At 47.6% G+C, this 14,920-nt stretch overlaps 1 protein-coding gene across 1 annotated transcript in view; it reads left to right on the plus strand.

Moving 5' to 3' along the window:
- The first annotated feature begins 616 nt into the window (after positions 1 to 616).
- Positions 617 to 14,920, plus strand: part of SPAG9 (sperm associated antigen 9) — a 2,727,931-nt gene continuing 2,713,627 nt past the window's right edge. Inside the window, exon 1 of the mRNA XM_069654919.1 lies at positions 617 to 1,021. Coding sequence (XP_069511020.1) covers positions 722 to 1,021 — 300 coding nt within the window. The 5' untranslated portion in view covers positions 617 to 721. The remainder of the gene's footprint in view (positions 1,022 to 14,920) is intronic.

Here is a 14,920-nt window from a genome sequence, read left to right on the forward strand (position 1 = left end):
GTTAAGGTACCTTTTGTCTCCTGCATTTTGTTTTTGTGAATGACCGCTTTGAATGCGAGCAGTGGGACAAAATTGGAAGTGGGTGGTTACAGCTATCAACTTAAACAACTGCCCATTAACAGTGCATTACTAGTAGTATAAAAGAGACAGGTTTTACAGGACACCAGAGAACGAGCAGCCTGGACATTTTCTCCAGCGTCAGGGACCTTCTGCTGTAGCATTAGCAGGGAGATAAAGCACATGCCGCTCCATAATGTCCCTTTTGGGTGGGGCTGGAGGGGAGTAAAAGACACAAACGGCCCAATCTGCTCTCCACACCCACCTCTCTCTCCCTCCCTCCCCGCAAATGGTAGCTACTGTACGAACCCTTTGCTATGGGCGATTAATAGCTTTTTAGTGGACATTTGCGTTTGAGCGCCATTCTTGCTGCCTGTCCAATGACAACTTGCAGCTAATACTGCGCCCGAACAAAGAGGCTGGGGCTTCAAAACGTCCCGTACGTTTCTCACTGTTCCGACCGCTGCCATAAACAACCACCATTATTAGCAAAAAAGAATCATAAGTAAAGAAGTAGGTGGCGGCGCATGCGCCTAAAAATAATCAAACGTCACCACGCTGCGTGCAACTTCATACGGCCCACTTCCCTCTCTAGGTCTAGTAGGCAATTCTAGTAACAACAAGGAAGTTTTAGGTACAGCTGGCCGCCGCGGATACCAGAGCCATGGAGATGGAGGACGGCACCATGTATCAGGAGGACCCTGGGAGCGCGGCTGTCATGTCCGAGAGGGTGTCAGGCCTAGCCAGCTCTATATACCGGGAATTTGAGCGGCTTATCAGCGAGTACGACGAAGAGGTAGTGAAGGAGCTGATGCCGCTGGTAGTGGCGGTACTCGAGAATCTGGACTCTGTCTTTGCGGATAACCAGGAGCACGAAGTGGAGATGGAGCTGCTTAAAGACGACAACGAGCAGCTCATGACGCAATACGAGAGGGAGAAGTCCCTGCGGAAGCTCGCCGAGGAGGTAGGCAACTCAAACGCAGCGTCTTCTATATGTCACCTTAAGAAAACAGCAGGTGCAGCGCGCGCCAATACCTGAAATGCCCGCCCCTTTACCTCGCACACGCTATATCTTTGAGTTCTGCCGCAGGTACTGACACCTGATGTTTGATCCCGCCCCATTTAGTCATAAAAATCAGCAGATGTGACCACACCCCCACAAGTTGCCACGCCCAGTTAACTGCTACTACCTGCCTCCAGCCAACAACTGACCTAACGAGCAACAACTGGAATACTGAGAATGCATAAAGCACCTTTGAAACTGATAAAGCTGAAATATCAACCCCCTGTCATGACAAGCACAGCGAGCGTGGCGGCTATGCTAATAGCTAAAAATCCATGACGTGTTCACATGGGTCTACTAGATCGTCTAGGGCAGTGATGGGCAACCTTTTTGGCGTGGTGTGTCAAAAATCGGCAAGAAATCGAGCATAACTCGCGTGGTGTGTCACTTCGACAAAAAAACATAATTTTGCGCAATTTATAGTTTAAACTACAAAAATGTATAATTGCAATATATAATTGTATTTAATAAACCGAAAACAAATTATTTAACATACCTGCTTAGTAACTTCTTTGTTCATCAGTCGATTTCGTATATTGCCCTTGATATTATTGAACTTGTTTGGGGTGCCGTGAACCAGGGCTGTGGAGTCGGCTGCTTCCAGCTCCACGTCCTCATCAACATGCCGCTCCAGCCCGCCCCTGCTATGGATATTCATAGCGGGGGCGGGCCGGCGCGGCATGCTGATGAGGACGTGGAGCTGGAAGCAGCAGACTCCACAGTCCTGCCGTGAACTGAGATAAGTGAGGGGGAGGGCGAATTCTTTAACTAACCTGCCTATTAGTGACTTTTTTGTTGCTGAATTTCATTGGCTAAATCTTCAATTGAAGGTTGGTATTTTGTACACTTCAGGCCCACGCAAGCGCTACTAACCTCATCTGTCCATCTGTTTCTTTTGTTGGTTTTGATATTATTTAATGCTGAGAATAAGGTCTCACAAAAGTACATAGAAGGAAAAATTGTGAGTAAAGCTGTTGCTATATTTGTCAGGGTGCTAAAAGTGTCTGGTAGTCTGTTCCAGGCACTCCAAATTTCCTGTTCGTAGTGGCACTCATCTTTATTCTCCAAGCGACCCCTTTCCAGATTCTCAAGCTTTGACCTCAAGTCGACAAACACCTGAGCCCAGATGCTGTCTTGAAATTCTGCAAGCTGCATCTCCAAATCATCTATTTGCATCCATTGGAAACCATTTAATTCCAAACTATTGTAGACTACTACATCAGGATACTTAATTATTTTCATGGTCTGTTCTAGGCTTCTAAATTGACTAAATCTATCAGTAAACTGGTCAAGTAACGAGTCTAAAACATGCTGGTACTTCATGTGCAAGAGTTCCACTTCATTTCGTACAGCTGCACTGGCCTTCTCAAAATGCTTTTGTACTCGAGGAAAATACTTATACGTTTTAGTTTCCACATCTCGCTTGAAAACTTTTACTTTACTTTCAAAAGCTTTTATGTATCCAAACATAACATCAATACTTTTGCCAAAACCTTGTAACTTTAAGTTCAGTTCATTAACCTGAACAGAGACATCTGTAAAAAACATCAGGGTGTTGACCCACTTATCATCATTGAGCAGTCCACTGTAGGTGGAATCAACCTCCTGTAAAAATGCTGAAAATTCTCGCTTGTGAAGGGGGCGAGCAGCTATTTAACTATTTTTGTAACAACTGACATTAAGTCATTTAAGTAAGTGGATCCTGCCTTGGCACATAAAGCCTCCTGATGGATAATACAATGAAAAGGCACAATCGGATGTCCAATAGCTTCTGTAAACAATTTCACAAATCCAACTTTTTTCCCCACCATGTTTGGGGCACTATCTGTCGTCACTGACACAACTTTAGATATATCAATGCTTAGGTCGCAGAATGTTTGCATAACAACCTTACATATTTCGCTTCCTGATGTACTTGTTGACACTGATACTAACTTTATCAACTCTTCTCTCATTGTGTGACCATCAGAATATCGACCAATAATGGCCAACTGAGCATGCGATGTGACATCAGTAGTTTCATCAAGAGAGATTGAAAAATATTTACAATTCCTTATGTCTCTCTTTAATTGATGTTGTACGTTTGTGTTCAGTCTCATTATTCGGTCTTTTATGATATTTCTACTGAGTGGTAACTCAGATATTCTCTTAATTATTGCATCTTTATTCTGCATATCGTGAAATAGAACTGGCGCACATCTTAGGAGAGTTTCTTTAATAAATTCTCCCTCATTAAGCGTTTTTGCATGCTGAGCTATGAAGTGAGCAATGCTCAAACTTGCAGAGTTTAAATTTGTAGAGCCTTTTATAAATTTAAGGATGGAGTTAGATTGGCTCTTATAAAGGTGTAGCTTCCTGGACATGTATTCCCTCCTTTCATCCTCACTTTTTTCCAAGAGCTGGGAATGATTAGTTTCAAAATGTCTATTTATATTCCACGTTCTGCTTACTACCGTTTCAGTACATAGAACGCAAAATGATCTGCCATTTTTTTTCTATAATGCCATACATCTCGCTCCATGTCCCTTGAAAGGGTCGGCCACTGCTACTACCACTCCCATTACTTAACCTTTGTTTTTTATTTTTTGGGTGCTCCATCAGTGGGCCAGTGACAGCAGATAGAATTATGGATAGCTTGTTAGGCTAGTTAACCCCTAATTGGCTAACACAACCTCCCCCTCACTTATCTCAGTTATTGTGGGCAATTACAAGTCCATGGCACCCCAAAAGTTGCTGCTAATGGCGCTCACGGTTCCCCCCGGCACTCCGCTGTTCCCTGCTGTGCTGCGGTCGTAACCGGAAGTCCCAGGAGTAGACTCTCTGTGTCGGAGTTCAGGCCTACAGACAAAAGGGGTTGAAACTTTTATTACTACATGACTACAACTCCCAGCATGCCTGTATACAGCCTACGGCTCTGCAGCTACGCCAAATCTAAAACTCCCAGCATGTTGCACTTGACTATATAGTAGTATAGGTTATGGTGCAACATGCTTGGAGTTGTAGTTTTGGCTCAGCTGCACTGCTGCAGAGCCAAAACTACAATGCCCAGCATGATTTTATACAGCCTATGGCTCTGCAGCAGTTCAGCTGAGCCAAAACTACAACGCCCAGCATGCCCTGATAGGTTTGGGGTCTGCAGCAGACCCAAACCTAAGTAGCATTATTGCTAATAATGATAATCTTTCCCCACTTTCCTTCCCCTGCTTACTGTGAAGGTCAGTCTGGCAGCGACTGCATTGTGGCCTGACTGGAGAGAGGCGCACACTGTTCCCGCGCTCCTCTCCTGCGGGTCCTCCCTAACGTCCTTGCCGTGCTGATGACGTGTGTGCGCACGGCACGCACGCCTTATCAGCAGCCCCTGCGCTCAGAAAGGGGCTGTGCTTCACTGTCAGGCGGCGGCGATACAGTAAGTGAGTGTGGGTGGGGGAGATCACACGTCCCGCCCCCCCCCCCGTTCCTCCAGCACAGATTTTTTCATCCTCGGCGGCCGTGCAGGAGCCGAGGATGAATCGCATTAAATCCTGCGCGTGTCACCCCAAATGGCTACGCGTGTCAGCACTGACACGCGTGTCATAGGTTCGCCATCACTGGTCTAGGGACTACCACAAACACGTTCCAAAAAACAATAATTCGACCGCCTGGTGTCTTCTGTGCATTATAGGAAACCAGAGCTCCCCGTTTCCCATGACCATGCGTGAGAAGTCCGTGCAGTGCTGATTTTTTCTTAGAATTTTGGCACTTGTAGTTTTCCTGAATTTCTGATTGGGATGGTAAAAACTAAAAGTCCCAGAATCCAAAAGGGGAGAACAAAAAGGCCACATGAAGCTTGAGAGCTCTGGGGAAAACTACCATGTGTGTCTAGACCCCCATTTGGATTATCAATGCTCCGATTACTTGCCTGTAATCTTCATTTATCCTAGCCCTACTCTTCCTCGTCGCAGTACTGACGACCCTCCTCTCCATCCCTGAGGGCGGAGGGTGGGTTCCATGCTCCGGCTTGGATATGTTAAACTAGATGCTGTGGGTTAAGGGGAGGAGTTATGCAGAATAACATAAATAGAAGTTCCTGTGTCGGAGGCAGGGGCCTCTTGAAGTACTGGGACGAGGAATAGTGGACTTGGAGGTAATGCAAGTTTGTCATCCTATTTTATAGCGGGTGAGGAATTTGACCTTTTAACAACATGGCTTCAAATGAGGGTGGATTGAGAGGTAAACCATTCAATTCGCTCTCTGGCCCAGCATGATCATGAGATTATGCCTCCCCCAGACGGGTTATCCTCTGAAGCCCTGCTGTCCCTGTGAGGCGCACAACAACCTTTGGGCTAATGGGCCACAGCCCCTTGAAATTTAGGGCTGCTGTTCTGACCGTACCTTGCTATCCTAAAGAACAGATGAACAACTTTGGGACTGCGCCGTTAGTGAAACCCCCACAGTTACTTTTGTAACCTGTTTCCTTGTTAGCAGCTGTGTTTTTCTTATGCATAAATATTTAGGCAATTTGAAACCATGTTGCAACGTTTGTAAAGAAAGCCTGCATGCAGCTGCCTCCAAGACGCTCGCCGGCATGTGTAGTTTATTTTTTAAATTTATTTTTCCATTTTTATTTTTTACCTTTTGTTTATTTTTTAAACATGCTATGGTACAAAGCCATTAACAAGGCAGTTGATACAATCAGTTTCAGTAAGTAATGCAATCATTAATCATATCATACCACAGAGATCCACAATCTCATTACCAATCTGAACCTAGACATCCTAGCCATCACGAGACCTGGTTACACGAAGCATCTGGTCCAGCCATCTGCCAAACCCTACCATCAGGCTACATCATCCTGCGCCAAGACCGAACTTATAGCAAAGGTGGAGCAGTCGCCTTAATTATCAGGGAAACCCTCAACGGCAGGCAACTAAAAACCGCTGAAGCTGATAACTTTGACCTGCTGTCAGTACAAATATCTCCTTCGCTAAACGACACTATAACACTTTACACTGTCTACCGGCCCCCAGGCCCAACGCTCGCTTTCCAATCCAACATCACCCATACCTTAGGAGACAACCTCAAAACAAACACAAGAGCCATCCTCCTAGGTGACCTTAACCTGGACTTCACAGACCCCAAAGACAAGAAAGGCAAAGCCCTTTCCAAAGCTCTCCAAGACTTGGGTTTCTCCCAACTAGATAACGACCTGATCCACACCAAAGGTTGTATACAACATTGGATCCCGGATTACAACTGTGCGGCAGACATCAGCTCTAATACTCCACGTGCATGGACTGACCACCATCTACTGCACTTCTACATACCCTCAAAAACAATTTCAAACTCATCTGCGCCAGCCACTATGGCTAGATCAAAGAAATTACTCACCGCAGAAAGAATCCTCCCTCCTCTCGAAACATGGGTGCTTGCCCTCCCTACCTCCAACGATCCTACAGAACTAGTAGAGATCTACAATACCACTCTTAAAGCGGTATTAGACGCTATAGACCCACTGGAACTGAAAAAAGTCAAGCATAGACTCCATGCAAACTCATGGTTCACACAAGAACATTCGGATATCCTAACCACATGGCAAACTAACCCATCCACCACCACATGACACCTACCTTACAGTCGCCAAACAATACAAGCAGGCCATCTCCAAAGCTAAAGCTGCCACATACAACTCCAGAATTGAGAAAGCCAACTCCCAATCTAAAGGAGTTATTTGCCATTTACAAGAAACTGACTATCCCCCCTACCTCGCCACCGAGAAAAACAAAACCTGGTGTAACAACATCCAACACGCCATGCTAAACAAAATCAAAATCAAAACCCTCCAGAACAAAATTAAGACTCAATCTGACAAACTGCCTAAAGCCACTCTACCCTTATCAAAGCGCTCGCCACCCCCTCCCCCCTGCCGGTCGCAGACTCTCCACATGGCACAAACAAGCCCAGACCCTTTGCATTCAGGGAAGTAACAATCCCTGAAGTCCTACTGATCATGAAGCGTATCAAACCATCGCTATGTGAAGGGGACACTTGCCCAGTCAATCTAGTCAAAGATTGTGCGACTGCTCTGGCCCCATTTGTCACTACATTTATCAACGCCTCCTTCACCAACAGTACCGTCCCGCTCGCCCTTAAGAAAGCGTGGGTACGGCCACTATAAAAGAAACCTACCCTTGACCCTGACTCCCCAAACAACTACCGTCCAATCACCACCGTGCCATTCCTGCTAAAAATCCTGGACAAGGCTGCCTATTTACAGATTCAGTCCTACCTGGAAACTCGCAACATCCTAAGTAAAAGACAATCTGGTTTCCGCCCTCGTCACGGCACATAATCAGCCCTACTGGACCTCAAGAACCAATTACTCGAAGCCATGGATAAAGGCAAATCATCACTCCTCCTTCTCTTCGATCTCTCGGCTGTCTTTGATTGGTTGACCACAAGATCCTGTGCAAACATCTAATTTATACTGCTCACTTCGCCCAAGAGGCTACCGCCTGGATCACTTCCTTCTTGGAGGGCCAAGCTATGAGGGTCTTTTCCAACCAAGCCTCAGCCTCTCCATTCCCCATTCAGTGCAGAGTACCACAGGGATCTTTGTACCTCCCCCACTTTCTACGATCTATTTACCCTTCCACTGTTCAGCGAACTAGAAGAATTCGGCATAGCTTTCACAAACTATGCAGACGACACACACATTTTCCAGGGGACTATGAGCAAGACCTCAACACCCTCCATATGCACGCATCCAGGCCTGGTGGCAGCCAATCGGCTCTGTTTAAACGGGGAAAACAGAAATTCTGCTGGTTGGGCCCCAAAGAATCCCTAAAAAAACTAAATGACATGTACAACTCCTTCAGTATTGGGAGCACCGTCATTACAGCCTCTAATGCAGTGAAAACCCTTGGTGTATATCTAGACTCCACTTTAACAATGGACAGGCAAGTCAGCACCATCTCATCCTCTGCTGCCCTTACCACAAAAATCATAAATGCAGTAAAACCCCACCTATCGCTAAGCAACTGCCTCCACATCGCTAGAGCCACAATTGGTGCTAAACTTGATTACTGTAACATCCTACTCATAGGCACCTCTGCTAATAATATGAACAGATTGCAAATTGCACAAAACAACGCCCTTGGAGCTGCCCTCAGCATCCCCAGGAGGGAGCACATCTCCCAGGCGACAAAAGATGCCCACTCGCTCCCGATTAAAGAACGCATAACATTCAAGGCTCTCACTATCGCACACGAATGCCTCGTCAGACCTCCCTAGCCTGCCTAGCAGACAGAATACACCAGGCTCCGCCCACAGACCAAAACGTGACCAATACTGCCACCTGCTCTCTGTCCCGGCATTCAACGGAGCTAAAGCTAGCAGCACCAGTTTTGAAGTATTAGCCCCAAAAGCCTGGAACGCGCTTCCGCTCAGTTTAAGAAATGAAGAATCCCTCACAGCGTTGAGAAAGTTGCTAAAACAGTTATTTAACTAAATCATTCTACAATATACTGTCTCCAACATTGTTCCACTGTAACCTCAGAACACTCATTGAACTGTATTGCTGCCTAAGAACTATCTGTCCTAACTGTATTAAGTGAACTTGATGTAACAGCGCCACAATGCCTCCTGGGCGCTTTATAAAGAAAAATATCTGTCCACATTAAGCATATCCCCCAGCTTGGTACCTATCCCTCCATCCCCTCTTATTCCTCCCCCCATCCCTTCCTCCGATATCTCCCACAGATCACATATTCCCAACTATTATTCTTCAAGGTGGGCGCAAGTCCGGTGTTGTCATCAATTAGTTGAGCATTTGCCCCCAGTCTAAATCATCTACCTGCACTTAGGGCAGTGATATTGTGGCTGGGGCTTATTTATTTCATCTATGTGCCTTCTGTTCCTGGCACCACGCGGCAATTCAAAGATGGCCGCTGCCTTCTCCATTCATCGAGAAGGCCTCCGGAGTCGCTCGTCACTGCCTCCACTCATCCCGATAGGCTGCCTTTCCCTTCCTCTGGCCTATCTGGGAACCGGCAGGTTTTAGCCAGCCCCCACTTCTAAGGCCCTGGTCGTGCCCTGTATTGCTGTGCCTCACTCTCCGAAATCTTCATTGAAAATGCCCTTCATTGATATATTCACATTCAAGGGTCCTTTTGACTGTGTCTTCGATACTCGCGCCATGATGTGAGTAGTGCTACTTAGTGGCTGCCTCGGCTCCACTTAATTGATTTCCTCTACCTCTCAAGTCATCTACCTTTGCAGATGCCCCATTCTCTTCGGGGACTCTGCATTCTGCCGTCACTCACTGTGACTCCTCATTGACACCAATCACTGTATTGCCGTGCTGCACCTCCTGTGCTATTCTTCCAAGGCTGTGTCTGTTTGAGTGAAATGCCTCCTTCATGCATTGAAACTGCTGTTTGTGTGGAACATCGTTTTTCGCCATGCCTCCATCCTACTTGTCGATTTTACACCTAATACCCCTTTAAACTACTGGTGCCAAGTGGCTCAGGTTCCGAACTGTGCTTTGCAGCATACTCGCCCCCTCCTCACCTCTCACTTTCTCTCTGCCTCCCTCATTCTGAGATGGCACTCTCCATCTCCCTATCTTCTCCAACTGCTACACCATCATCTATCCTCCCCCCCCCCTCTCACTAAATCTGGATGGAAAAAGCATAAAAACGACATCATTGCTGCTAACCCAAAACTCTCAATTGCAGACACCTACGTCAGTGCATCCTCAAGAGAAATCTTCACTGATATCCTCTTTTCCATCCCATTCCCCCAACCTATGGACAGCTCACCTCACTGCCACTCTCCCACCCTATTCATCAACTTCCATTAAAGGCGGCACCAAGTGGGAAGTCCTCCTTGCAGGCTTCTTCTCTTCTCGCTACTGTATGAATGTTTACATCACGGGCACAGTCCTGGTTAAAGGTCCTCAGGCCAACCTCCTCCTATTTGATCTGCTCCTCACTTCATCAACTTCCTTCCTTCTACACCCTCCACTCCACCTCTCCAGGCTGATGTCCCGACACTCTGCCTAAAAAAACCTTCAAAGGCAACAATCGTCTCCATCTAGCAACCCTCAATTTACACTCAGCCATCAAACATTCTGCTGACATCTGCCTCCTCCTTGAAGACACTGGCCTGGACATACTTTCACTCGTGGAAACCTGGTTCAACGCCAGCTCCGTTACTTCCTTTGACTCACTCCTCCCGGGTGGCTATAAGATTACCTCTAAACCTTGACCCCACCATGCTCGCTGTGGAGTTGCCTTAATCTTCCCTGGATTGATTCCTTCCACCACCCTACCCACTCGGCCCTATTCGTCCGTTGAGAGCCTAGTGTGCAAATTGGTCTTCTCCCCTTCCTCCACTTTGACCATTGCTATCATCTATTGGCCCCCTGGCACTTATTCTCTTTTCCTATCTGAGTGGGCAGACTTCTTTTCCTCCCTACTCTCTACCACCACCAACCTGCTACTACTAGGTGACTTCAACATCCATCTAGACTCTCCGTGCACAGCAACCACCCTGTTCACTGGCCTCTGCTCCTTCCTATCCCTGTCCATTCTTCCCTCTGGCCCTACCCATTCTGCTGGACTCAAGCTAGATGCCATTATCCACTCCAACCTCACTCTCTCCTCTCCCCTTGTTATCCCTCTCTCCTGGTCTGACCACTCTCTCCTCTCCTCCCACTTGGGTCCCTATGGCCCTGACAACTCCTCACAAAGCTCTGCCAACCTTGTTCACGAACATCTGTCCAATGAAACGAGTGTCAGCTGCCGCCATCTCTTCCACCTTCATTCTCCCTTGCCCACCCAACAGACGTTCCAGCTGATTCTGTCCTCAGCAACCTCTATCTTTCCATCACCGAAACCCTTGACATCCTTGCCCTAGTCATGAGGATCCGCCTGAAACCTTCTTCCAAGTGTAACACCTGGTACTACTCCAATCTTGCAGATCAAAAAAGGAATTGCAGGGTTGCTGAACGGAAGTAGCAGACTTCAGGCTCATCCTCTGACAAACTGGCCTGCTGCTTGATCCAGAAACACTACAGACTCTCCTCTCCATCCGTGCCAAAAAAGAGGCCACATTCAGGCATGAGTGTCCAATGCGTCCAACAACATGGCTGAACTCTTCAAAATCTGCAGAGAGCTCGCCATCTTCTGCCCCTACTCCTTCCCAGGCCCTCTGCAATGCACATGCCTCTCACTTCACTTCCAAAACCCAGGACAAACTGAACAGCCTTGTCATGTTCTCTCCCATCCCAACCCTTCCCCTTCTCTACCCCCCTATCATTCACCCTCTCCTTCCCCCACCTTCAATCGTGTCTCCCCTGAAGAAGTCGCCAGAGTTGTCAACTCCATGAAGGTCTCGTTCAAACAGGTTGCTCCCCCAGAACCATCAAGGAAAATATCGCCTCTCTCGCCCCTGTTTTAGCTGATCTCTGCAATCACTCCTTTGCTACTGGTTCTTTTCCATCTTCTCCTCAAGCACTCTCGTGTGTGTCCCCTCCTTTAAAAATAAAAAAAAAAACTCTGCAGACCCTTCCTGCCCAGCCAACTACCGCCTCATTTCCTTCACCCCCTTCCTGGGAAAACTGCTTGAGAGACTTGCCCTCCCTCAACTCAACTCTCATACCGAACTTGTTGGCAGCCTACATGACCACCGGTCTGGATTCGAGCACCCAGAGGCACAGAAACTGCTCTTGTGAACAGCCGTGAACAACTGCTCGCATCTCTTGACTCCAGCTCCCCTGCTGTCCTCATCCTTCTTGATCTCTCTTCTGCATTGGACACAGTGAATCATTCCATCCTCAAAAAAAGGCTCCATGACACCCTTGGCATCTCGGAGCGGGCACTGGACTGGCTTACCTCTTTCCTAACTGACCATTCCTCCCAAACCATTCTGGGCCCTTTCTACTCCCCTTCTTCCTCCGCTACCTGTGCCACCCCCCAGGGCTCCATTCTTTCGCCTTGGCCCTTTAACATATACCTTTCTCTGGTGGCATGACTCATTTCCTCCTTCTCCCCCAACTTCCAGTGCTACGCTGACGATGCACAACTTTTCTTCAAACTTCCCACTGATGCCCTTGCCCCTTTCTTCATCCCTGACTGCCTCTCTGCCACCCAGGCGTGCTGCACTGCCAATGACTTCTGCCTCACTGCCAGAAAAATAGAGATTCTCCCTTTTGGGTTCCCTGCACTATACTTCTTCCCGGCCCCCATACTTTGCACATTGGCCTTCCTCCATGCCCCCCCCCCCATCCTCTCCACTGTAGCTAGAAATCTCAGTCATCTTTTGACCCCCCTCCCTTTCCTTCATCCCTCGTATTCAGGACATTGTTAAGAAGTCCCTCTTTCAACTCTTCCTTCTCAAAGGGACTCTACCCTTACTCACTTTCCCCCAGAGACTCAATATTTCCTGTGCTCTTGTTCTCCAGGCTAGACTATTACCTGTGCTCTTGTTCTCCAGGCTAGACGTCTGCAATAGCCTCTTCCTTCCTCCACCCTGCGCCCCCCCTTCAGCTAACCCAAAATAGGGCAGCAAGACTTTTCCTTGGCCTCAAGCCCAAGGACCGCATTTCTCCTGCCCTACAAAGCCTTCACTGACTCCCGGTCTCAGCACAGATTTAATTTAAATCCCACAGCATCATACACAAGGCTATCTGGGGCCGGGGACCACTCTGTCTTCAAAGCTTCCTGACCAAATGCTCTCCTTCTAGACTCCTCTGTTCCTCTGACACCAATTCCCTGAGTGTTAAGCGCTTTGCTAAACAGAGAGCTGGTGGGCGATCACTTTCCTCGGCTGGCTACCTCCTGTGGAACAGCCTCCCTCGCCCTCTGCGTCTTGACCTCCTTAAATTCTGAAAAAGCCTCAAGACCTTTCTCTTTACCACTTCCTTCTCCTCTCTTCCCTGCTAATCTTACAGCAGCGTGATTGGATGTGCAGGGCCCTTATGTGTCCTCAGGGCCTTGATTTCCCCCCGCCCCCCCACCCCAACATCTCTCATCCCAGCCGCTATCTTTCTACTGCGCTTACTTGGGCTCACCCTACCCATGGGTGGTTGCACTTACGTTCTTCTCCTCTTAGCAGTTACCCTGGGACGGGATAAGGGGACAGGAGGCAGCTCACAGCACTCCTCAAGTGCCTGATTTCAGAAGTGAAGTTGAGAGTTCCGATAGATTTTAGCATAAATGTTTCAGCTAAAGAGTCTAACTAAAAATGTTTTAGTTGTCCTACCAGTATGCTGGGTCAAGAATGCCCACAGAAAGTCACAAATTAAAGCTGCTTTTTAAAGCTGAGTTTATGAGGTCTGCTAGTTTAACATGCGAAAATTGGGTTTTGCATTTTGGGACTTTTACTTTTCTATTCAAGATGTGGAAAATACAAGTAGAATGGTATCTTTTACCATCGCACATACGTAGCTCGAGAGCAGCCGAGAGCTGTACAAGGTGTGGGTAGCAAGTGGCTAGCTTTTAACTAGTGCAGTACTGTGAGTTGCGGTCTGTGCAACAAGCAGGATTAGTCCTTGGACAAGAATTGGTGAAAAAGCCACTTTTGAGAGCTTTGTGGAATCTGAGAATTGTGGGGACATTCTGAGTCAATACAGGGATAGAGTTCCAGAGCGTGCGTGCTTGACAAGAGACTGACTGTTTGCAGATCTTCTATTTGTGGGCGAGTTGTGATTTGAGCCGTTTGGTTGGTTTGCTGCATGAGTAGCTTGTGCCGCCAGATATGTGGAGCTTAGCCTCGGGTAACCTGGTGTTACTAGTGAATGCTTTGTAGAGGATACATGCAGTCTTGAATAGTATACTGGCCTGGGCAGCACACCAGTCTTGTTTGTTTTTGGACTGGCATGATTCTGTGCACCTGTAATGAGGTGTGGTGTGCTGTGCTGGACTGCTTTTAAGGGAGCCGAGTGAGCGCTGGGAGTCCCGTCAGCAGGGTGTTTTTCCCCATCGATGTACAAAACAGAGGCCTGCACTACAGTCTGGAAGTCCTGCAGTGGGAAGAAGAGTGGAGATTCGGAGCAGGCTAGGTTTTGGGACACCGTGGCTATGTGTTTCTGAAAGGACAGGTTGCTCGCAATGGTAAAGCCTAAGGATTTAGCTGAATCTTGAGAGTTGTGGATCAACTCCTTCTAGGGGCAAGTCATTGAGTCACTATTGGACAATTTGTTGTTTTGTGGTGGGGCCGATGAGGACGAATTTGGTCTTGGATGGGTTAATTTTGAGGTAGGCAGTTGACATCCAGGAATGGATGATGGCTGGGTAATCACGAAGGTGACAGATATTCTGTGGTCTTTTTTACTCTTATGTACAATTGAGTATCATCCGTGTATTGATGGATTGCTATGTTGGTATCTTTGGGAAGTGTACCTAGAGGCTCCATGCAAATGTTAAAAATGATTGGGGAGAGGATTAATACTTGGGGGACTCTGCTGGAGACTTGGAGTGGAACATGTTCAGAGCGTGGCCTGGCATGCCTACTGACAAGATAGCTCTCTGAGTGCCTCTGGAGCTGAAGGAGAAAACGAGCCTGCTAAAGCGCCTTGCTCAGACCAATCGCTCCTTACCTTCTATAGTTTCGTGATCCTGAGGGTTCCATACAGGCTGAGGATGAAGTTTCAGCTCAGCTGATGCCACGACTGAGTGAGCTGCCTATTCTGCTGCCTCTGAAGCGACACCATGCGTATCCTCAGGTCGCTGGCCTGCTAGCTCCTGTGTGGCGATCCGACAGCGGATGGCAGAGCCCCCTGTGGTAACTGGTCCACCTTCCAGTCACCTAGATGCCGTC

This window comes from Ambystoma mexicanum, chromosome 3q (genome assembly GCF_040938575.1).
Source record: "Ambystoma mexicanum isolate Mex_15411 chromosome 3q, UKY_AmexF1_1, whole genome shotgun sequence".
NCBI lineage: Eukaryota > Metazoa > Chordata > Amphibia > Caudata > Ambystomatidae > Ambystoma > Ambystoma mexicanum.